This window comes from Parus major, chromosome 6, assembly GCF_001522545.3.
Source record: "Parus major isolate Abel chromosome 6, Parus_major1.1, whole genome shotgun sequence".
In the NCBI taxonomy this organism is placed as follows: Eukaryota; Metazoa; Chordata; class Aves; order Passeriformes; family Paridae; genus Parus; species Parus major.
Window position 1 is genome coordinate 14,093,467 of NC_031775.1, and position 22,376 is coordinate 14,115,842.

Genomic DNA, 22,376 nt, shown 5'->3' on the forward strand with positions numbered 1-22,376 from the left:
ATTCACTGGCAGCAGCGGGCCCATGGCACAGCATTGCTGTCTGTGTTAGTTATCTCTGAAGAATTACCAATGGCCAATCTGAATGTAAAAATAGCTGATGACTGTTTGTTTCATCTGTCTGTTACTCGACACCGCGTGGTTATTCCAATACGTATGTTTGCCTCTTCCCCACCATGATCTCCGTTTGGTTTCCCCTTGCCTTATAACTATTTAAATACATTTTACTAACTTCAGATTCCTTGCTCATTTCACTTCACCTGGCTGAGCAGGTCTGCAAGGGCTCAAGGGCTAGCTCCTCCACTTTTATTATTTTATTTATTTTTCAGTCATTGTTTTTATTAAAATAACCATGTTCAGAGGAAGAGTCCGACACACATAAATAATGGGAACTGCTAATAGTAAGCAGGCTGCTCTAAAATGTGCTGGGGCTTTGACTTAAGGGAAGAAAGCACAGCCCTGCATTGTCCCTATCAGGAAGCTGGAGCACAGAAGGTAAGGGGGAAGCATATGGGTGTTTTTAAAACAGGGAAATTGTGGAAATGGAGGTTTCTGGGTGTGTGAATGTGTGTGTACTCAAGGATCAGTAAAGTGAATGATCAGATAGGAGAAATCAAACAGCAATTTTAAAAAATTAAATATTTTCTTCAGTGGTTAGAGGTGAAATGTCCTTTCATTTTGTCCAACTTTTTTTCTTTTTCTCAGAGAAATGCAGGATTGTCTCTGAAAGCCTGTGTGTGAAAAGAGATATATACACAGATTTGTTTGCAGTGAATATTATTTATGACATGTAATTATTTTGCAAAGGGGCATGATCTTTTTAAAAGAGCACTAAATTGATATGAAGCTGCATTTAATTCTTGCACATTGTGCTGCAAGCAACTTTAAGGAAGTTTAAATTTAAGTTTCAATTTAAGGAAATATAAATGGGTTTTACTTTCCAGGTGATTACTGCCTACAGAGAAGCTACTCTTTAAAACTTTAGTGATTTGTATAGGGTTTGGAAGGCTGTTGGATGTTTCTTTTTTGGATGTTTTTGGGAACAAATAGGAATATAATAATTTAAATATTTTATAAAAAGTAATTACCTTACAACAGAGCCTGAAAAAGTAAGATAGTTCATAGCTCACTAAGATAGCACTTATGCAGTGCTAAGAGGCCACTATAAATGACTGTGACTACAACTTGTATCCAGTTTTAATTGTTGGAAGATTTCTTAAATGGCATAGGCTTTTCTTACTCCTGTTGTTGCAGAACTTCTTAGTCTGCTATCCCAAGGAACTGCATTTTATTAGTCTAGCTGCAGAACTCAGTAGTAAAAAAAGAACAGAAATAATTAAAATTGAGCTTGAGAAGCCAAACTGCTTATGCTTTTTTAAATGGCTTGTGAACTGTCAATCTGATTAAATCTTAATAGAGAAAAGTTTTCCAGCAGCAGACCAGAGTGACTGGTTCACACTGAATTTGTACAGTACCAGCTAGAGGGTTCCTCTCTAGTTGTCTGCCATTTCTGGGAGGGAGGCAGGGGAGAAGGAAAAGAGAGAAGAGAAAAGAAGGACAAATAAGCTTTATGAACAGGATCAAGGTCTGTGGCTCTCTTCCTTCACTTCTTCAAGGAACTGACCACTTAAAAAGCAAATGTCCTCAGTTAAATGCTTGAAGGATGAGGTCTGTGACAAATACTAACATGTAAAAGATTCCCAGTACACTGGAGCCTCAGCTACATTTCTCCATCCTTCCATGCTTGTCATTAGGAAGGTAATTATATACACATTCTCGGCTTAGTTACCAAAACAGTTGTAACTCGGCCGCAGCTGGGTGGAAGTTTGCAGGTGTAATTGCATCCCTGCACTGCAAGGCAAAAGCACATGGAAATTTTGCTCTGTAGCCTCTTATTCCTCCTACCTGCTTCTCTGAAATGCTTGTCTCACCTGCACTTGCATTACTAGTGCTGTGGAAAAGGTCCACAAAACTGTTAATCCCTCCAAGACTAGAAACAAAGTGAACTAATGCTATGAGCCGTGCCGGGAGAAAATTCCACTCTTCTGTATCAGTCTTTCTTTAGTCCAGCTGAGTTACACACAGGGAAAGTTGCTGGCAGAGGCAAATTCTGCAAGTGGTTTTTAGCTGCAGGCTTGCCTGCAGCTGGGCTGCCAGGTCACACAGAGCTTTGGCTACCCCGAGCAAGAGGCTGAGTTCATTGCTTTTAGAGGTAACTCTGCACTGCTTGAGGTTGTGTTGCAATTTGGGATCAGCTGTCTGGGAGCCAGCTGACAGCTGTGTGAGGAAAGGACCACAGTGAGAGCTGCATGTCTTCACTCAGAGGGGAACTTTACCCTTGAGATAAGGTTGTTCTTCAATCAAGCCTGTATATGCTTTTGGGTGGATCAGTGATTACTTCCACATATCTCAAGTTGTGTGTGTACACGTATATGTTATATGTGTATATTTGTGTGTCTGTTGAGCTTGCTGTGTTATGACTCTCTTGCTGCTTGCCAGGTTTTTATGGCTTTCAAATGTGTGTGGTGGAAGAGACTGCCACCAAGACCCCTGTCCTTTAGCAGTCTCAGAGAAATTAAGGCAGCATTGAAGCTGTAGGAGGACAACTCTTACCTAGAAGTAAGGTCTCACTTGGGTTTCCCTGCCAAATGATCCTCTTTGGGCAGGAATAGAAAGCAGCTATTTAATTATAGTTCTAGGTTTCTTTATCGTCCATCACCTGTGCTTGCAAATAATGATATTTAAGAAGGCAGTAGATAGTAATGATTAATCTAAATCATCTGGTAACAGTCAGACCCATGTTTTTATGAGCCAAGAAGGTCAAATAGGGATGCATCTTTATTTTCAGCCTCTCACATAGCCACATCCCATTAGTTTCAAGGATGCTTTCCCTGTTACCTACACACTGTGTCAAAGGCTGTTTTGGGGACTGTGACAAGGCCATGACAGTCAGGTACACAAAGGCCAACTAATTCATACTTTCCACTTGCAAAAGACAGATATGAAAAAAACCTGCAATATTTTTGTAAGAGTCTCTCAAAGTGATGTATGTGGTTAAAATTTGGCTACAACTTAACATGCAAAGTCAGCTAACAGCAGTCTCTGACAATTTTCAGCTACCGCAGATCCTCAGTCTCAGATATGCCTTTGTCTATCAACTTGACCTGGATCAGGCATAAGCTGTCATACCTCAAGGCCAGCTTGGCTTGCCTATCCACTTCATTATAGACCCATGTACAGTTTTGCAGTCTTCTGATGGCTTTTGTTGTGTTGAGGTGTATTTCATGTGTCCCAGTCTCTATCCTCTGCATATTTCAAAGCACAGGGCTTCATTGTGCAGAAATTGGGATAAGTGCCCAGGACTGCCCAGGATGCTGCTGCAGAAACATCATACTCAAAGGGAACTGACCTCTGCAAGCTGTGTCAGGGTTTGTGCTGGGGCAGGGGGGCAGCACTCCTTATCATGATGTTGTTCACTGAGACTCTTTGTTTTGACTGCTCTGCTTTGAAGTAGTGATGTTAGGACTTGCTCGGTCTCTCCAAAACTGAGAAATTAGTCTTTCACCAGGCTTGTGAATTGAATGAAGCCATAGACAAGCAGCTAGAATTGCCACCTCTGTGTTGTGTGTGGGAATTGAGGAGAAGGGATGGGAAAGGAGAAGTAGGTGGTGACAGCAGTAGGCTGATGAGGCTGATGGTGATGCTATTATTTGTCTGCAGGCTTCTTCAGAAGGTCTAGAGAAGCCCAGTGCTGACAGCATCATTGAAGTTGTTGAGGGACTGACTCTACCAGAGTCATCAGAGTCTATCTCTTGGGGAACAAGTCTGGATTCTGCTTAAAACTTGATGTTTCCTTTTCTGTCTTTTGCACATATTCTTTACAGAGTAATCATAAGAAACACCGTAGCAAGTGCATTAACTGTGAAAGAATGAGGAATTGACTTGGGGACACACCATTAAATCATAACAATTAAACAATTTCTGAATAGGGAGTCTGCATTCCCCAGAGCAAAACCAGAACAGCTCCTGTGCACAGTGCAGAAAGAGAGAGCTGGAAGGAACTGTCGTCTTGTTCAGGATGAGATTTTTCTCCTGGCTTTTGCTCCTCAAAAGGACAAAAAAGTATGGCCTCCAGAGATACCTGGGGCAAGGGTGAGTGGCTCCCCTGCCCTCTCAGAGTCCTCCCATAGATGTGTAGCTGTCCCATGGCCATGTTCCAGATAGCAGGCAGAATGCAAGCCACAGCTTTTGTCCTTCAAATGGAATGGTTCTGTTGTAATCACAAAAGGTTGAGGAGCAGTTTGTCATCAGAGGAGAGATGTTATGTGAAAAGATGGTTATGTGCTTGAGTCATGTGCTCTGGCATGCACTGAGTATTGCCCTCCCTGCCACACTGCGTGCTCAGGAGCAGAGCTCTTGGCTGCATTTGAAAGCTATAGCAAGGTGTAAGTAACAAATAGCTCTGTTCCTACAGCCTGAGACAGAATATTTTGAAAACCAGAGCCTCCATATTCTCCCTCACCTCTGATACCTACACCTTTTTGTCTTTGGTAACATGTGGTATATTGACTGTCCCTAAATCCTGTGGAATTCAGTGGGTGAGAAAACTGCTTAGAAGTTGGAACAATTTTGAACCTAGCACATTTTGAATTCTTTTCATAATAGAAAGCAGATTCAGCAAAGTCTTTGTCCAAATCTTGTAAATATCCAGAAGATATAAAGAAAAAGAGCAGATGAGACTATCAGTAAAAGAATAATCCTTTTTTTCTGCAAACCTGTTATTTCATGAGACTGTGTATCCTGTGTGGTGAGTGTGGGTCAGACTCTCCTTGTCGAGAAGCCTAAATGGTGTAAGTGTAAACTTGACAATGCTGATGGTATCAGTAGGTTGGGGCTGATGAGCAGAGGGCAGAGTAAGTGGGGAATGGTTTCAGATTCCCCAGCCTGGAAAGAGAAGTGAGGCATGGCTTGTTGCTAGCTGTAGATTTCCTCATGTAGGTCACAGAGGAGAATACACCTGCCTCCCATTTGTGTCTAACATTCTTGTTGATATCATTACAATATTCCCATGAGAGGGACTGGGACAGTCTGGTGTGCTCTTCATTACAAGTTGTCCAAAACATTATATTTATTTTCTTTACTGTCTATTTTATTTCCCTTCCCTCTTTGTCATCTCACATCTCTAGCCATTTCAGTGCTGTGATACTCCACGGCATTCCCTCTGCCATGGGAAAATCTCCTTTCTCCCGTTCAGAAAGTGAAAACTCCGATGCTTTTATCAACTAAGTCTTGCTTGAAACTGAATGGAAGAAGATGAATACCTGTCTCATCAGCCAAAATCCTTCCAGTGCTCAGTGAGGGCACTGTACCATTGTAAGGTGTCAGCTGACACCATCAGCTCATGAGGAAGGCATGGGTTTTAACAATCTTAGGAAGATTTAGGTATCAAGCACCTGAGATGAAGCAGAGATCTTTGCAGTCAGTCACTCCAAATCTGGCTGGATTTTGTTATACAATGTAATGCCAAGCTACAGCATCATACTCAGTTGAAAGGGGGGGCGGGGCGGGGGGGGGGACTTGCAGAGATTAAAGTACCATGGGTTATGAAGGGCATTGGGAAGGCAGATTTTTGCCTTACCTGAGAAAGGTTAACCTCTTCTTATGCAATCCAGAAAACACAGATTTTGTTCCCTGCCCTGCCACATATGCCCTCTTTGATACTGGGCAAATCAGCCACTTGAAGCTGAGCCTTAGCTGCTGGTCTGAAATGAGACACAGATCCTGCTTGCAGTGGGAGAGTTTGCAAAGATAAATAGCCACGAGGTGTTCATGTACCATATTGCTGGGGAGCTGTATAAATATCTTGGTGTATGGTGGCTGACCTAGTTACAGACAGTGGCCTTTTCCAGGCAGACATTTAATGCCAAGAAACACACTGTTTGGGTTCAGTTGCTTAAATGTCACTTGTCTGTGCTGACTTCAGGTCGTGAGGGGAGCACCATCCCTTTTGCCTTGTGTTTCTCATAGATTTGTGCTGTTTGTCAAGTGCTGCACCTGCCCTTGGCCTGTGTCAGTCATGTGCTCTGTGTGACTTCCCCTGTCATGTCTGCATGATACTGGCTCTTCAAAGGCACTGAACCAGGAGTGGCAAGAAAGCCTTGGTCCAGATACAACCCTTTCTGAGAGACATCTCCTTCTTCCAGACTTAACAGGCCTGTTGGCAGGATGGGGCATTTGGAGGACATTGGGAAAGGCAGTCCGGAGACCGGCTGGAAATAACTGTTGGGTCTTTGCCACTGAAGCAGAAAGGGAAAGGTAGAGACACTTGCAGTCTCTGTTCCTCCCATTTTTCTTCATGTGAGGTCTTCATCTTCCAGTGTTTGAAGCTTTGTGGTCTGAGCTGGAAAGGTAAGAGTTTCAGCTGGGGCTGCAAGAGGTTCATCTCCTTTAAGGAAAGGATGCAGCAGGATACAGAACACACAGTCATTAGCTAGGTACTTTTCTTCCTTGTGTTCATACTTCCACCAGCCTACAATGACCTTCCTTGAACTGATGAGTCCCCGCTTCCAGCTCCCATTGGAACAAATGAAGTAGCTGCAGTAGAGCTCGCTGGAAGAAAAAGACCTAAGTTATTTTTTTCAGAAAAAAAAATGAGAAGAGGTATGATTAAACAAATAAAATCACAATCATATTCATTTTAATGTCATTTCCCCTAGAAAGATAATTGGAAATTTATAGGCTTTATAATTTGAAATATTTACTTAGGGAAATTTCAAAACAAGATCACACTCTCTGTTGCAGTACCATCAGAGTATTGTTTGACATAAAAAATAAAATGAAAGGTTTCAGTAAATGTTAAATAGCATACACCCTCTTTGATTTAAAGACAGTAAAAACATACTATTATAACTATTATAGTATTATAGTATTGTATGATATAGTATTATAGTGTATATCCTGCATAATTATTTCTCACAGCCTTTTTTCACTAAAAATGGTGAACTAATCTAAAATTTTTAAAAAGTTTTTTTTCTAATTCTAAATGAAATTTTGAAATTCTCAATTTAGTTTCTCTTCAGAATCTTTGTTTCATGTAAAATTTCAAAAGCTCTTTGAATGAGAACAACCTCGCCTAACACATACACAAACATATTTCCAAAAGTTGATATTGTCTGTGTGATGGCAATTCAGTTTGGCAGCCAGCTCTCCTGGTGCAGTCTGGAATTGTACCATGCTTACCCCACCACTCTTAGGTCTATGTATTCTAATGAATATTGCAGAAAAGAGCAAAATTACTTTGTCCCAAATGTACTGCTATTTTCAGTGATGGGCAATACAGGTTAGAAAATCAGAATTATCCAGAGGGCACGATTTGGTGGCATAGAAATGTGGTATTGTTTCCAACCCCTTTCCTTTGGATCTTGGTCTGAATACCATGGGGGTGAGGTTTGGCTCTTTGCAGATGTTGAATTTCACTTTACTGTGGTTACAGTTGCATATGTAGCTTCTGCATAGTGCAACCCGCGTTGGCTGAGGAAGTAGATGTATTCAGTCACCAATTCTGTTCTCAGTTATTCTACTGACGTCTGTAAAATGACTCGAGATTTATACCAGTGTAACTGAGAACAGAAGTTGGCCCAAAGTCAAGAACAGTCTCTCCTCTTCTCTGGCCCAGAACAAGCCGTTCGAGACATAATCACCAGGCCAAACCCTCGAGGGGAATGGACCCAGTTTCCTGCACTGGTTTGGTGCAGACACATGGTTTCTTTGCCTTGCTTTCCAGTGCAATGATCAAAGATCTGGTGCTGGAATAGCTAAGGTCACCTTGTTCTATGCTACTGTTCATTTCTGCCAGTGTCTGGGATTTTCACCCTAAGCTGGAGAGATCCACTTCTCCATCCTCCATCTGCTGTGGTGGGTACTTCTATTTGAGTAAAGTGGTTCCTCTTTCACCAAACAAGATAATTCACTTTGGCTTCCCTTTATGACTACGAAGAATTGGTGAAAGTGATCTTGTTGGATGAGGGAAACAGAGGCTTGTGCTAATAGATTTCATTTTATGGCCACCTCAGTCTAGAAACTGCCTTTCTTGACAGTTCTTGTAGATGTGGCTTGAGCCTCTCTTGGAGGCAGCTCCCCTGCTTGTTGAGGGTGTTGTGATCCTCCCCTGGGTCCACATGTTAACTCCCTGACACCTGTTTGTTTTCCTAAATTCGCAATGAAGACATCAGTGCTGTGATCATCGACCAGCAGCAGCACACTCTGTAGTCATTCATGTGCTGGTCACTGCTGCCCTGCAGGGTTTTCTGGCAATATCCAGGGGACCTCACTGAGCCAGCCCCACTTGGGCTAGGGAGGAGCTGCCATTGGCTGGGAGTGCTGTCTCAGCTTGATGACTTTTCCCATCCAGAGCTCTCATCTGATTTTAAAGTGCTTGTGTGCCATGAACAAATATAAACCTATGCAAAACAGTCATCAATTCATTAGGGATTCTCCTATTTCCCATGATAAGGAGCATTAACTATTCATTGTTATTATGAGCCCCTGGAAACTTAAAGAAGCAGCATGTGTGGAAGTAGAGCACGGATAAACGTCAGCCAGCAGTCACCACAAGGCTCTCAGTGTTGGGCTGGAGCTGTGGATGGATGCTGCAGAGAGAGCACCACATGAAGAAACCAACTCACAAAGATTAAAAAAAAGTCTTTCCTTCTCATTCTCGTGGGTAATGCAGTGCTGCTGACTTCAGACTGCTGTGCAACTCCCAAGGGCGCTGCCAAAATGCCACTGTGATGTCTCATGGCATAACCCTTCAGCCAAATACCAGCCAGGGGGGTGGGGGAACCAACTGGCCCTTTATATATTGCAGCAGCAGTGATGTCATACGCTCCAGCCAAGTTTGCTGGTTTACCCAGCTCCTGCCTAGTGAAAAAAAGGCTGACATTCAGTCTGTGCCAGGCCAGGAATAGTATCTGTAATTTAACCTCCTCATCACAACCTGCTAGGCACTTAAGAGAGACACTGAAAAAAAGCCTCCTATTTAAGAGAGGGGAGGTTGTTTTCTTATTAAACTGCTTGAAATCTGTGTTCATGCAAACTTTTTCAGTAGCTCGTATCAGATGATGCCTACTGCCAGCACCTCACACATTTCTCAGCATTTCCAAGTGGTCTCAGATGCCCAGCATTGCTTTCCTCTTTCTTTAACATACACTAAATTCAGACATCCTTAAATGTTTGTACTAGCTGAATCCTGACCTTAGCTCAAATATTGCACATTGCCTGTTAGCTGCCATGTTTGTCCAAAAAGGTAAAGAAATGGGACTTTGCCAGGTTATTAAACCAGTCAGGAACAGCTTCTTTGCCTAAGAAGTTGTTCTATTTATACAAGGAATAACTACATCACTACAGTGCTGCTCTTTCCAGCCAGTCCCAATAATGGTCTGCACCTTGAACACTTGGTGCAGATACAGCTTTTCCAGCTTGAAACATTACACTTCACAAGCACTCATATTATGTCCAGGCAGGACAAGGATTGTCACAAGGGTTTCAGAGACAGTGAGAGTCACTATTCTTTCCTTAATCAGTGGCGCCGAGTTGTTTTTGTAACTGTGACTCCATCTAGGAAAGTAATTGCTGAGATTACATCATGATCTCCGTGTTTATAGTTACTCTACTCGCTTTTCAGCAAAAGTTATCAGTTTACAAGGGACAATATATTTCTCCAGACCTCCGTCCATGAGATCTGAAAGCCAAGATTCCTCCTAGCTCAGGCACCAGCACTAAGTACTGATAAACATTGTGCTACTGGAACGTAGTCAGCAGCCCTGTTAATGAGTGAGACAGAACTTAATCACCACCTTCCATGTCTGTGTTGGCTTTGCACAGTTAAGAGTACCACAGAAGCACTAAAATTGTAATTTAACCTCAGAGCAAAGAAAGAACTGACTGCACATCTCTGGAGTGGGGTTACCCATTTACATCTGGCGGCAACCAGACTAGCACTGTTTGTTGTTTGTTTGCTTTTTTTTTTTAGTTTTACTTATTTATTTTTTTTTATCCACACATCTTAGACAACAAAAAGCTGTGATTGTTTAGGCTTATCCCTAAGCACACTGATAATTGTCATTCCTCAGAAAGGTGCAGGACACAATTACAGTAGGTGAGCTCTTTTTGCCACTATTGCCAGTATGTTTTGAATATTATGAGCTGACTCAAAAGTTTCCTTTGAGAAGACTGTGCTATCTGCATTACCTCAGGGCCAGACAGTTCTCCTTGTAGGAAATTGGTATATTCTCACAAAGATTAAGCAAACTGGCCTGAACCTCAGAGGTTTCCACAGCAGAAGAATGGCAGCAATTCATGGCTGAGCTTTCCTTTAGTATCTCCTGCCTCTGGTTCATGCGTGGAAGCAAAAAGTTGTTTTGTTTACTGCCCCTTACCATGCCAGCTGTCCATCTTTCATCTCCTGTACCACAGGGAAAGTGAAAACCACAGACTTTGAAACCTCAGCTGCGCCAGTTCCAAGTCTACCAGACTGATGTCTGTATTTGTTGACAGTAGAAAGCCATATACAGATGGAGTGGAGGCACATATTTTCCTCAGAGTCCTTCTGAAAGGGTAGCACAGCAGGGAAGAATTCTTCTTTTTAGCTGGGAGTCATCACCCAGCCTTTGCAAAGGGCACAGTGCCAGGAAATCATTGCTCACTCAGCTGCCAGTCCCTGCTGGGGCTACCAGAGAGTGCTGGAGATTGTAACAGCTGTTTGCTAGGAACCTGACTGCACTCCACAGGCTAACAAACCCAACAGGTATTTGACTACTGTCACACTGGGACGGACAGCTGTCTCTTTTTGTAAGAAATCCTGTAAATCAGCCCTAAAACGGTGGTAAAATGTGAGCAAACAATGAACAAAACAATCGTCGGATCATGCAAACAAATATCTTTGTTTTTAAATTGCAGAGTTCACTGAGGATCAAAAAAATGCCGAAGGTCAGAAACATCCTGGGACACTGCTTCTGTCAAATCTACATCACTGGACTATTTCTACCTCCTCACTAAAGATGGTCAGAAAAGAAGCCAAATACAAGTATGAGAGTGAGTTCTAAAAACAAGAAGCAAAATTATAAGACAGGTATGTACTTGTATTTCTCATTTATATAACAGTTAAGAATCAAAACCAGGAGCGGGATGGCCTTTCATTATTCTTCTCTTTTTTCTTGCTGCATTATACACAAAGATGTATATCTGTGAGGGGAGTGAAACTAGTGTTTGAAAAATCTTTGTACAATGTAAGATGGAGAAGCTCTGTTAGGCTCATTTTATTTCTGGTGTAAATCTATTGTAGTTACACATAAGTCATTGGAATTGCATGGCTGGAAGGAAAGGATCTAAATTCACTATGATACTTGGAGTCTAAAAATAGGTTGGCTGAGATTCTTTTAAATAGAAAAGGAAGGTGAGGAGTGTTTTTATTTGAAGAAATAACTGAGCCAGAGTAATTCAGCTGATTAAGCTCAGTTCATCTTACTTTTCATACTTTGACCAGCACTGGATCATCATAGGGAAAAACAGATCCTTTCCAAGAGTTTCACTGAGATGGACCAAGGTGGAATCAGGGACTTGGACACCTGGAGAGACTGGAATCTAGATCTGAATTTCATTGCTCAGTTCTACAAGCTGAATTGGCGGATCCAAGCTTGAGAGCTAAGCTTGAGATGTAGATATCTTCCACTTGCATGGAAGAAGAACTTCCAGAAGTTGCTGTAGATAAGAGCTGTGGTGTTTCAGCTCATCACCGGTTTGTAATGCCATTGTAAGCAGGAAATGGAGATACAGACCAGACTTTTGTTAGAGTTTTAGCCAGTTCTGGAGTATGCTTTTAAACTGAGTCTCCCTGCAGTTCAGTCAAAACTCTGCTCAAGTCCTCAAATGTGAGAATAATCATCCAAAGAGTTTACAGAGAAACTGTGAAGAATTTTAGTGCAGAAATTTCAAGTACAGCCGAAAGGACTATTTTGCTTTTACTTGTTCAATGAAAAGATTCGCCTGTTCTGTTTTCAGACAAGAGATACACAAAAATCTCAGTTCTGTGGGCCCTGACTGTGTATCATAATCAGTCTGTGATATCTTATTATTGTACTGAGTGGGCTACCTTTAGCTCTCAGCAGCTCTGGAACTGAAACCAAATGTTCCCTGTGCTACTTTAGTGGGTCTGCTACAGTCCCCGAGGCACTCCTGCCTTCTGCTGGCTAAGCTGATGTTAGCAGCCTCTTCAGCTCCATCAGACCAACACAACCCGACTGTGTCCTGCTGTGGGTGGAGAAATTGTACCTCAGCACTATTTGTCTGGAACACGTGCAGTAATCCTTTTTTACCTGTAGGGCCATTCTGTTTTCTCAAACAGAAGTTGTGTTCTTGGCAACTGTCACAAAAAAGCTGTGACAATCAAGTTTTATTGACTTTTCTTTCCTTTCATTCCTTCATGCAGTGATGTACTCAGTGACATCTTTTTTTAAGTAATTTTTGCTACTAATTCTTCCTGGCCAAAAATGGCTAACCTTCTTTTCTTAAATGGATGCACAACACTTGGAAGCGTTAATGGTTTGAGGTATGGAAAAGGAATTACTTGAAATTTGTTTCTTATGTCCTTGTTTAAGAGCCCAAATAAAGAATGTGAAGTAAAACCACTTTTTTTCAATGTCTCTTTCCAGAAATTAAACTATCTGCCATGAGCTACTTGAATTCACCAAAATAAAAGTGATTTTTCATGTTGTTCATGTTGTTTTCATGTTTCATGTTGTTGCTAGCATCACAAAATTAGCCAGTGACTGATATATCTGGAAAATGCTCTGTGTCTAATAGTGTTAATATAGAAAAATGATCATTTATAATTTTTGGCTTTGCAGAGAAGGAAGTTTCCTTCATCTGATCTGTAAGATGAGTCAACGTGCAGCAGCACCTTCTGGAAGAATGGCTTTGTGCTTGTGAATTGCAAACAGCTGGATCTGCCTCACAAATTCGCCTGCGTGCTCAACACCTGAAACTAATCCTTTGGATACTTCACCCATGACTCTTATGAACAATGCAGGGAAATAAGAAACATACAGAAGGACATAGTGATTCCTCAAGTATTGGGAGTCTCCTGGATGACACAGACAGAGAGGTGAGCAGCCTCACAGATCGGGCTTTCAAAAGCTTGTGTGTAGCAGAACTCGAAGACCCTTACAATGAACCAGAACTTTCCATTTCACCTGACTTTGCCCTCCAGTTGTCTGCTAAAATTCACTCAGGGACGTTAAACCATGACATCAAGAAAAGCAATGTCTGTGACAAGGTAACAGCAAAAAACAATGAACATACATTTTGGGCTTCCACATTCCAGCAGTTACCAAGGTGTGCTTCAGAGGAAAAAAGGATTGCTAAAAACAACACCTTTGCTGTGGAAAGGAAATTGAATTTGCCAGTCCCTGGTCCCAGGAACAACAAGCATGTTTCAAAAGTGTCCTCATTGATTAAGACATTTGATAAGTCTGCAGACCAAGGGTCAGGAAGTTCTCTGATAGCAAATAAACAGCCCATTAAGAATAGCTTTCAAAAATATAAAATAAATCATGGCAATGATATTGCTTCCTGGGATGATACAGACATTTTAAGCATCCACAAGGAACTTTCTGAATTTTCTGAGGCTAGTCAAGATAGTCATTGTCTCAGTGGCAAACATGAGCCACAAAGAAGACCTAATAAAATAGACCTGAGTTATGGGGACTCTGATGGTTGTTATCCTGTGCTGATTGAGATGTCAAAAGTAGCCAAGTCAAATTTTTCCCATTCTTCTAAGAAGGCTTTAAATAACAGAAACTTAAAACTTAGTGAGCCAGCAAAAAAAGGTAGCTTTCTTCACAGTGAGAATAGTGCTTTTGAATCATGGAATGTTCATAACAAAAAATTGACAGAAAAGGAGGAATTTGTTAACATAAAAATGAAAAAGGAAGGTCTTGCATACCTGGAAGAATCACCATTTGTTAAAGGATCCCAGACATGTGAACATAAATTGTCACCTGTCATGACCACTGTTGCTAAGAAGAAAGAGAAAGATTTTCAGATGAAGCCAACTCTACAAGAAGCTTCTTTCTCTCTCCGAGTTGTACCTCAGGGTGCCCTCCCTTCAGAAACCAAATTTCCTGTTGCTTTCCCTCCCACACCTCCCCCTAGGAACCATGTACACCAGGGTCCCCCTCGGCCACCCCCTGCCCCACCAGCACTTCCTCTCCCACACCCCTCCCAGCCCGGCCATCCCTCAACACCCCCTACCCCTGAAGCCCCTCCTGTGCCACCACCCCCAGTCCCAGCTCGACTTTCCCCCACTGCCTTGTCCCAAGCCTCTGTGTCACCCCAGTCTGTGTCCTATAGGATGGTTTCACCCTCACTCAGGTTTGAGACACCCAGTCCACCTCCACCAAAACCCCAGGCCACGTTAACCGAGGACCCCCTCAGCCCCCAGCTGGGCAGTGCCTGTCCACCCTGGAGGAGACAGAGGGCTGCAGAAAGGGCAGCAAGGAAGAGACAGGCTGCAAAGGAGAAGGTCACAGACAGCCACAAGACCTCATTGTCTGAAAAGGAGACTGGTGCTGACCCTGGTCTGCACGTGACTCCTCTGGCTGGACAGGCAAACTCCCCTGGGTCGATCAGTCCCTCCTTCAACATCACCCAACTCCTGACGCCTGTCATTCCACCAAAACAGGAGGTGGACACTGCTGAAAGCGAGCTGATCCCACTGACACCTCCGCCCACGGAGAGCACGGCCTCAAGAGACCATGAGGAGAGCACCTTAGACGATTACAGGTCTTGGGATAGTTACAGGCTGACAGCATCGAGTCTGTTATTTAACTTAAAGGATGTGCGTAAACGTGTTAAAAGCATTTATACCCCTTCTCCCCTGTTAAGGGCCTTGGAGGAGAAAAATAAAACAAGGGAAAATATTCAGGAGAGTACAAAAACGGATACTTCATTCTCAGCTTTGCATGATGAAAGTGGGAAAAATATTACAGAGAAAGATGAATTGAGTGATATAGCTTATGTTTTGTCTAGCGGTGCTCATGAAAAGGACAATAAAACTGATTTAACTGGACACTTCACAGGTGACTACCTGACTTTGAGTTCACCCCAGACAACAGAAGACCTTCCATTTTACCAAACTGGAGACAGCATGCAGCAAGACAATTCAAAACACCAAGATCTGGTTAAAAACACAGAGGATAATGAAAATTTCCCCTCGTTCAGACATGAATCAAATGAATCTGACTTAGGGAAACATCAGCAGTATCCACCACAGAGACCATTCAGTAGAGACAATGTTGATACAAAAGCTGGGCAACCCATGCAAATTCAAAGTGTGCAGGGTGAGGAAAATGAAAGACAAGCTGCTATTCAGAATGAAAATTTTGCCTTCAAAACACTCCTAAACCAACTCTCACCAGAAGAAGATGAAGCTTACAGTGGCACCCAAACCAACATTGTGGTACCTGGCCATGAGGCACGAGGCAAAAGAAGCACTAGTTCTTCAGAGCAATCCTTCGTCTCCACAGTGGAGCAGCTACTTCAGGAAGAGCCATTTCTGCCCCTGATGGAGCAGACATGCCTCCAAGAAAGCCAGAGGACTGACGGTGAAATGGGTTCAGGAAGTAAGAAAAGACACAAGGAGAGAGGGAAGGAGGTTGAGGAAGAGGAACTGCAATACTGTGCTTGTATCAGTCCTAGTACTGGTGCAGCAGAGAGGAGGGAGGGAAGTGTTACTGGGAATGAACAGAGGAGCTTGATGAAAGAGAAACTAGGGAGAGAGAAAAGGGAAGAGGCCAACAGCACAAATTCTGCATCCGACGATATAAGAGACATGTCCATCCCCAGGCCTGAGGAGCCACAAACACCGTCATCTTCAAGCTCAACCAAACCCAGTCTGTTTATGATTAAAGATAACACATTCAGGTCGCCTCAGGTAATACGGGCTGTCAAGCTGCCCCTGCTCCGGTCGTTTTCCCTGGATGATACAGTGAGCAGCAGTTATAGGGAAATGGAACGTAAGTTTATGTCCCCAGCAGTTTACAACAAGCAGCACCGAAACATGTTGCATGCCCAGGAGGTTGGCTGGTGGGCATCAAGACACAGAGGGCAGCAGAACGTGAGAGATGGAGAAACTGACAGAGAAAAAGAAGCCAGTGAGCCTGGATCTACTGCAGTAATGCTGGATCCCAGTCTTCTGGAAGATACAGAGAGCTTTTCATTTGGAAAACTGACGGAAGAAGATGAAAAGACTTGTATGTTGTTAAATAAGTTTGGGAAAATGAATGAGGAAAGTGTCTGTAGAAGTAAAAAGAAGCCTACAAAGGCAAGACACAGCTTAGCACAGCCAATTATAGGTCTGGAAAATGACCAAGCACAAAACAACCCGAGCTATCCTGCAGAAAGAAAGACAAATTACTTCAAGAATCATCATTTATCTAACCGCAAAGGGGGCTCTTGTGCAAAAAAAATAATCACTAGGGAGACAATTTCCCCCGTGACTGGCTCCATATTAGAGGACCACACTTGTTCTTCCATATCCCATGATACTTTAGAGGACATCCTGCATACAGAAGGTGCACCAATTTTGTTAGACAATTTTTCATGCTCTGCTGTTCCAAGCCCCAGGTCAGGAAGCACGATGCACTCTCTTTCTGCCAGTTCATTGTCAGATAAACCAACTCTTTCTGGCCTTAGAGAGACAGAGGATGTTACACACCCTGCCTTGTTGAACATGGCACTAGAGAGGCAATCTTACATGCCTGCACAGGAGATAAGTGATTCAGCACAGAGGAATCTGCTTTCTGATGTTGTAGTGGAAGATGGAAGACTGGAGCCCAGGGGACTTGGTGGGAGATCAGCAGGAAAGCCACCCACAGTGCCACCAAAAACAGAAAAGGCTCTGCGTCGGGCTAAAAAGCTGGCGAACAAGAGGAAAAAAGTGCAAGAGCAGCAGAAAAACCATCAGGCTGAGCATACAGATACTGTAGGGAGAAAGCCTACTCATTCTGGAGACACAACAGTATCTGCCTCACCCTTAGGATATTCCCCTCTTCATCCTCCCCTTCACTCAACTTCTACTCCCACAGAAACCACTACTGGGAAATCAAGACTTGCACCAGTAGCAAGCTCTTCATCCTCTTCAACACAGCGGAAACTCCTCCAAGACCCTGACTCTGGTCAATACTATGTAGTTGATTTACCAGCTGAAGTTAATTTAAAGACATTTTATGACCCAGAAACTGGAAAATATGTTCAAGTCTCAGTCCCTTCCTTGGAACAGAGCTTACACCAGTCCACCTCTTCAGAAATTAAGAATTCTCCCTATGCCTCCTACCCTAGATTGCTGCCTTTACCAGCCTCATCGGTGGCAGTGCTGAAATCACCTTCTCAGCTCTCTGAACCTGCCTGGTCAGTGCCTGCTGGACCAGAACCAGCTGAACTACCTGAAGATGGCCAGCAGGACCACAGATACGCTGAGTCTGTGGATACTCAGCCCTACACTGAACCAGCCTCCTACTCCTACCATCAAGATGCTGGAGAAACCCAGGTTCACTTAGGAAAGGATGTGAGCCCAACCCAGCGTACTGGCATTGTCACCCTCGCCAATTTAGATGATTTTGCTGCTGAAGGAGTATCTTGAAAGCTGAAATAACAAAACATGCCAGCTAATGTTTTTAAGAACTGTTTGGACAGACAACATGCGCACAAAAGCACATGCAGATTTGATATTTGTACAACACTTTGAATCTCGGTGTGGTTTGGGTGGGAAAGGAAATGAAAGCTGTTCATGTGGAAAGATGCAAGGTAATGACCACTTTGAAGGAAAGAGAAATTGAGTAAGCACCAAATTATCAGTGAGATGAAGGGGCAATGCCAGCTAGACAAATACATTTGACAATGTGAAGCCACTGCTTGCTGCTGCTGCTGCTGCTTTGTCATTAAGAAGGCTGGGAAAGCCAAAGCAAAGTGTCCTATTGCCCAGATGTGCTGCATGATACATGACACAAAATAAAACCTATGAGACCATCCTATGCATCCTATGAGACCTAGAACTGATGCTGCATCTACTGAGCTTTCCTCACTCACTGCCTTTGAACTATATATTGACAGGTAGAAAGTATGTGGCTACAAATATGCCATATATGCAAGATCCATTTTTTGCACACGGTGACTGCCCTGATGTCATTGATAAGAAGATTGTATACTGGATGCACAATACAACAGCCATGTCAAAAAAAGCCCTTTTAAACCACCAGAATACAGTTGCAGCTGCTCTAGACTTCTCATATATTTTTGCAGTGCCCACTAACATGCTGCTGAACTCTTCATATTTCTTGATAACATCCAAATAGGTTCCCCCAGAGTCAGGGTTTATTTATAATGCAACTTAAAACTTCAGGTTATCTTGATACTTGGCCTGAAATATTTTGGTAAGGAGCAAGGTTGAATGAAATCCCACAATAGTATTTAATTCTTTGTTAGGACAAGAGGTTCTTTGCTATTGTAATTTAAATGTATTTTGTTTTGTTTTCAGGCTCCTGCTGAAACATGGAACTAACTTTTAAAACCTGAAAAATGTACCTTATTTTGATCTTGTGAATTCTGTGATTTAATGCAAACAAACAAACAAAATACTCAGAACATTCAAAGTATTAATTTCTAGAGAAGTGCTTCTTTGAAGTATCACTTTTCTTTGAAAGATCTGTATGAAAATATCACTCATCCTTGCATAAGCTCTTTTTTGTCATCATAGTTAATGAGGAAACCTAGGTGAAAAAATGGAAAAATTGAATGTATTGTGCCTGCTTGTAAATATCTATATTTGGAGTATTGGCTTAGTTTTTTCTGTCTCATTTTCATACTGTTTTCCCCAGTTACAACTGAAGTGTAGAAGCTCTAAGGAAGAGCTTCAGTGAAGCAGCTCTTGACTTCCTGAAAAGAAAGGGATGAATCATGCCTTTTGTTAATGAATACAGAGTGGAGACAGGACTCAGGCACTGCTCCAGTGTTAATATTTATGACAGATTTTCTTCAGTAAATTTCCCAGGACTGAAGCCTCTCTTAAGACACAGACCCACTTTGTGGTTTTTCTCCTTTCTTAACCTGAATTCAGCTCTCAGCCTTCCTCTATCCCTGACAAGAGCCATGAGTTCACAACCTGTCCTGGTCCCACCAGACAGATCCTTTCATCAGTGCCACTTACTGAAACATTTCTCGGAGACAAACACTAAGGGCATCACTTCATTGATTACAATGGGGTTTGGATTCAACCTTTAATGATTTTCTAAGGTTCACTTCACCTGTTATGCATTTTGTGATTTGGTAGGTTTGATTGCAACAGAAGGTGGGTTGGAAATGAAGAAGCTTGTACTGGTATGGTTTGGGCTTTAAGCATATCCAGCCAAATGCCCATATTTGAATAAACATTTATTGTTCAGTTTTGCACCCTGGAAAGTTTTCAACACCTGACTGAATAAAGCCCTGAACAACCTGGGCTGTTCCTAGAGCTGACCTTCCTTGAGCAGGAGGTTCACCCAGAGATCTCCTAAGATCTCTGCAGCCTGAATTATCCTGTTATCCTGTTCTGAAAACAATCAAATTTAAATTAATTTTGTCTTGGAATTCAGCAAATGCAGTCTCCCCCGAGAAAAGGCTCCTTTTGAAAGATTTTTTTTAAAAAAAACTGAAAATCAAGAGTGTTTCAAGAACAAGAATTAATTTTCAATCTGCTAAATTAAGGGAAGTGACTCTTACTATAAATATTGTTTAGTCGCAAGTATTTTGTAAACTGATGGTGCTGTTCATGTTGCACTTCTCTGTTGCTGTCACTCTATACAGTATAATTGCTATCCAGTATAGAGCAGCATCTCATCCACATGTTAAAATATAGATAAATAGATTCATTACAGTTTTCCATGGTGCATTTAGACAAAACCCTACAAAATCTTAAAGCCTATCAGAGTGCACAAGACTTTTTTTCTTGTGTGTGCATGTGTTATTACAAATTTTAACACCCTTAACAGCCACAAGTCAAGAAGTAGCTCTCAGAGGACAGGATAAAAGCTTCCTTTCCAAGGGAAGACTATGGATATGAAGAATCTGTGCACAGATTTAAAAATGAATGGTAATTTGATGACAAAAACGTATACGTGTATTTAAAAAGGTCTCTTTTACTTCTTTAACTGTCATTTGTTTTGTAGACATACACACTTCTGCACCCTTTTATCAAGGGTTTCCTAAAACTCTTATTGTGGAGAGTGGGATGCTTCCAGGTATGTGAGGAAAGCAGGGTGTGTTTTTCCCTCTGCTGTTAAAGCAAACTGAAACATGGGCTTGTAAAGAAGAGCCAGCCCTGACTTGGATACCAAATACATTTCAAGTAAGACTTCTTCATTTCCATCAGCCCTTTCTGCTAGCTTCAGGGAGCTGCATTCACAGTGGACTGAACATCCCCAGAGGAGAATTTGTAGCTGAATTGCTATAGCAAGGTGAGTGTCTTCTCCAAGGTAACAAGTGACAGCACTGGAGGAAATTACCTGAAGTTGCTCCGTGGAGGTTTAGATTAGACATTAGGAAACATTTTTTCACTGTAAGGGTGCTGAATCATTGAAATAAGTTGCTTGGGGAAGTAGTGGAATCACCATCCTTGGAAGTGTTTGAAAGGTGTGGGGAACACTTGGTGCTAGGTTAACTCTTGGTCACAATGGTTCTAGAGGTCCTTTCCAACCTTAATGATTCTGTGGTTCTGTGCAATTAAACAAAGCAGGGAGTTTTGAGAATAGGTAAGAGATTCTTGTCTTAGATGATGTTAGAAAAGTATTTCTCCAGGTCCCAGCCTGGTATTGAGCAGGAACCCATCAGCAAAGCCATCTCTGGCCTAGACCATGCTGCTGGCCAACTTCCTGCTAGGCTGTGGGAGTGTGAGTACAAACACACTCATGCATCCCCATAAACAACCCTATCTATGTATGTAATATACCTGTGAAACTGCCATTTGCATATCAGTATAAGACAGCAGTAATGCCTGTGAACACAAAATACTTGTGGGTTAAAAGGAAGACAAATGGCACCTTTTCAAATAACAAATATTTTTCATTCCTTGCCCTATTCTGTTTGTGTTTGTTGGGGGGATGTTTCCATTGCTGCTGTGGGAAACAGGACTGGACAAGGTCTCAGTACTAGGAGGAATGAGAGCTGTAAATTGACCCTTTTCTTTGGGGGAGGGGTGCTATGGGAAACGTGCAATAATCATGAAAGCAGTTGTAGGAAAGCACTGTTTTGTGACAGTGACATTAAGTTGTAGGTTTAAGAGGTGTTGAGGCAAACCAAGCCAAATTCTTCCTTGCCAGCAGACTGTGGTTAGAACTAAGGAACAAGGCAGGTTCCTGGCATGCACAAAAGTACAGCAGGCTGAAGGGAACAGGGGCCACTGTTTTCACTGTTTCCTAATCCTGTACATGGGCTTAGTGCATGTTGCATTTCTTGGTGCCCTGAGGCTCCTTCACGGTGGTGATTCTTCTTTGGCAGATGTGACTGAGGCCAAACTTCAGTATTTGGTTCTAGGGCCAGAACTGCCTCCCTCTGAATCTCCATCTCCTTGTGGGGTGACTGCAATGCCAACAGTCCAGCTGTCACATGGCAGACTTGGGACTGCCATCCCACAGCCATGGCTCTGTCCCAAGGGCTTGAATTTCCTCGTGGAAAATGCTGGACCTGTTTTAGAGAGCTTAGTTTAATTGAAATTACCTACATGCATAGATTTTCGTCAACTCCTCCTGAGGTGTTCAGTGCCTTCCTAAGTCACCTATCAAGAAGATATATGTCATCAGCACGTTCCATCAATGCAACTGTATTTGCAAATAAGTAATTATTTATTAATTAATAAACAAAATAAATGGGACTTGTTTTATAATACTGGAATGACTTCTAGAAAGGTTTTTCATTGTGATTATGTATCATTGTAATTTTATCTCCAGTTATGCTGGCAGAGAAAGTTGAGAACAAGGAAGTGTGTGTGTGTGTGTGTGTGTGTGTGTGTGTGTGTGTGTGATATACAATTAAAAGATCTAGGAGATGACTGGATGCAGGGCTTCATCCCCCTTCCTCCCTTTTCTAAAGAGAGGAAGCAGGAGGCTGGGCAGAGATACCTCTGGTCCATGACCCCTGCAATCATTCCCACCCCTCCCTGTTGCAAGGACACTGGTTGGTCTGGCCAGAGGACCATGGAGATATGGTGCCAGCACCCAGTCCAAAAGCACTCGGAGATGATCACTTGCTGACAGTGAAAGTGCTACTGTAATATGAATATACCAGACCATAAAGAG

General features: G+C 42.4%; 1 protein-coding gene across 2 annotated transcripts; it reads left to right on the top strand.

Annotated features, from left to right (window-relative positions):
• The first annotated feature begins 123 nt into the window (after positions 1-123).
• Positions 124-21,972, top strand: C6H10orf71 (chromosome 6 C10orf71 homolog). 2 transcript variants are annotated; one of them, XM_015633820.1, is made up of 3 exons: positions 124-492; positions 10,954-11,125; positions 12,900-21,972. In XM_015633820.1, exon 3 carries the CDS (start codon positions 13,076-13,078, stop codon positions 17,690-17,692), a length of 4,617 nt encoding a protein of 1,538 aa, XP_015489306.1. In that variant the 5' UTR covers positions 124-492; positions 10,954-11,125; positions 12,900-13,075; the 3' UTR covers positions 17,693-21,972. The 2 variants fall into 2 exon arrangements, with proteins under 2 accessions (XP_015489306.1, XP_033371635.1); XM_033515744.1 differs by lacking the exon at positions 124-492 and adding an exon at positions 6,192-6,405.
• The last annotated feature ends 404 nt before the right edge of the window (positions 21,973-22,376 follow it).

What these genes read in the sequence shown, in the direction of transcription:
- C6H10orf71 (XM_015633820.1), top strand. Translation starts at nt 13,076, where the DNA reads ATGCAGGGAAATAAGAAACATACAGAAGGACATAGTGATTCCTCAAGT.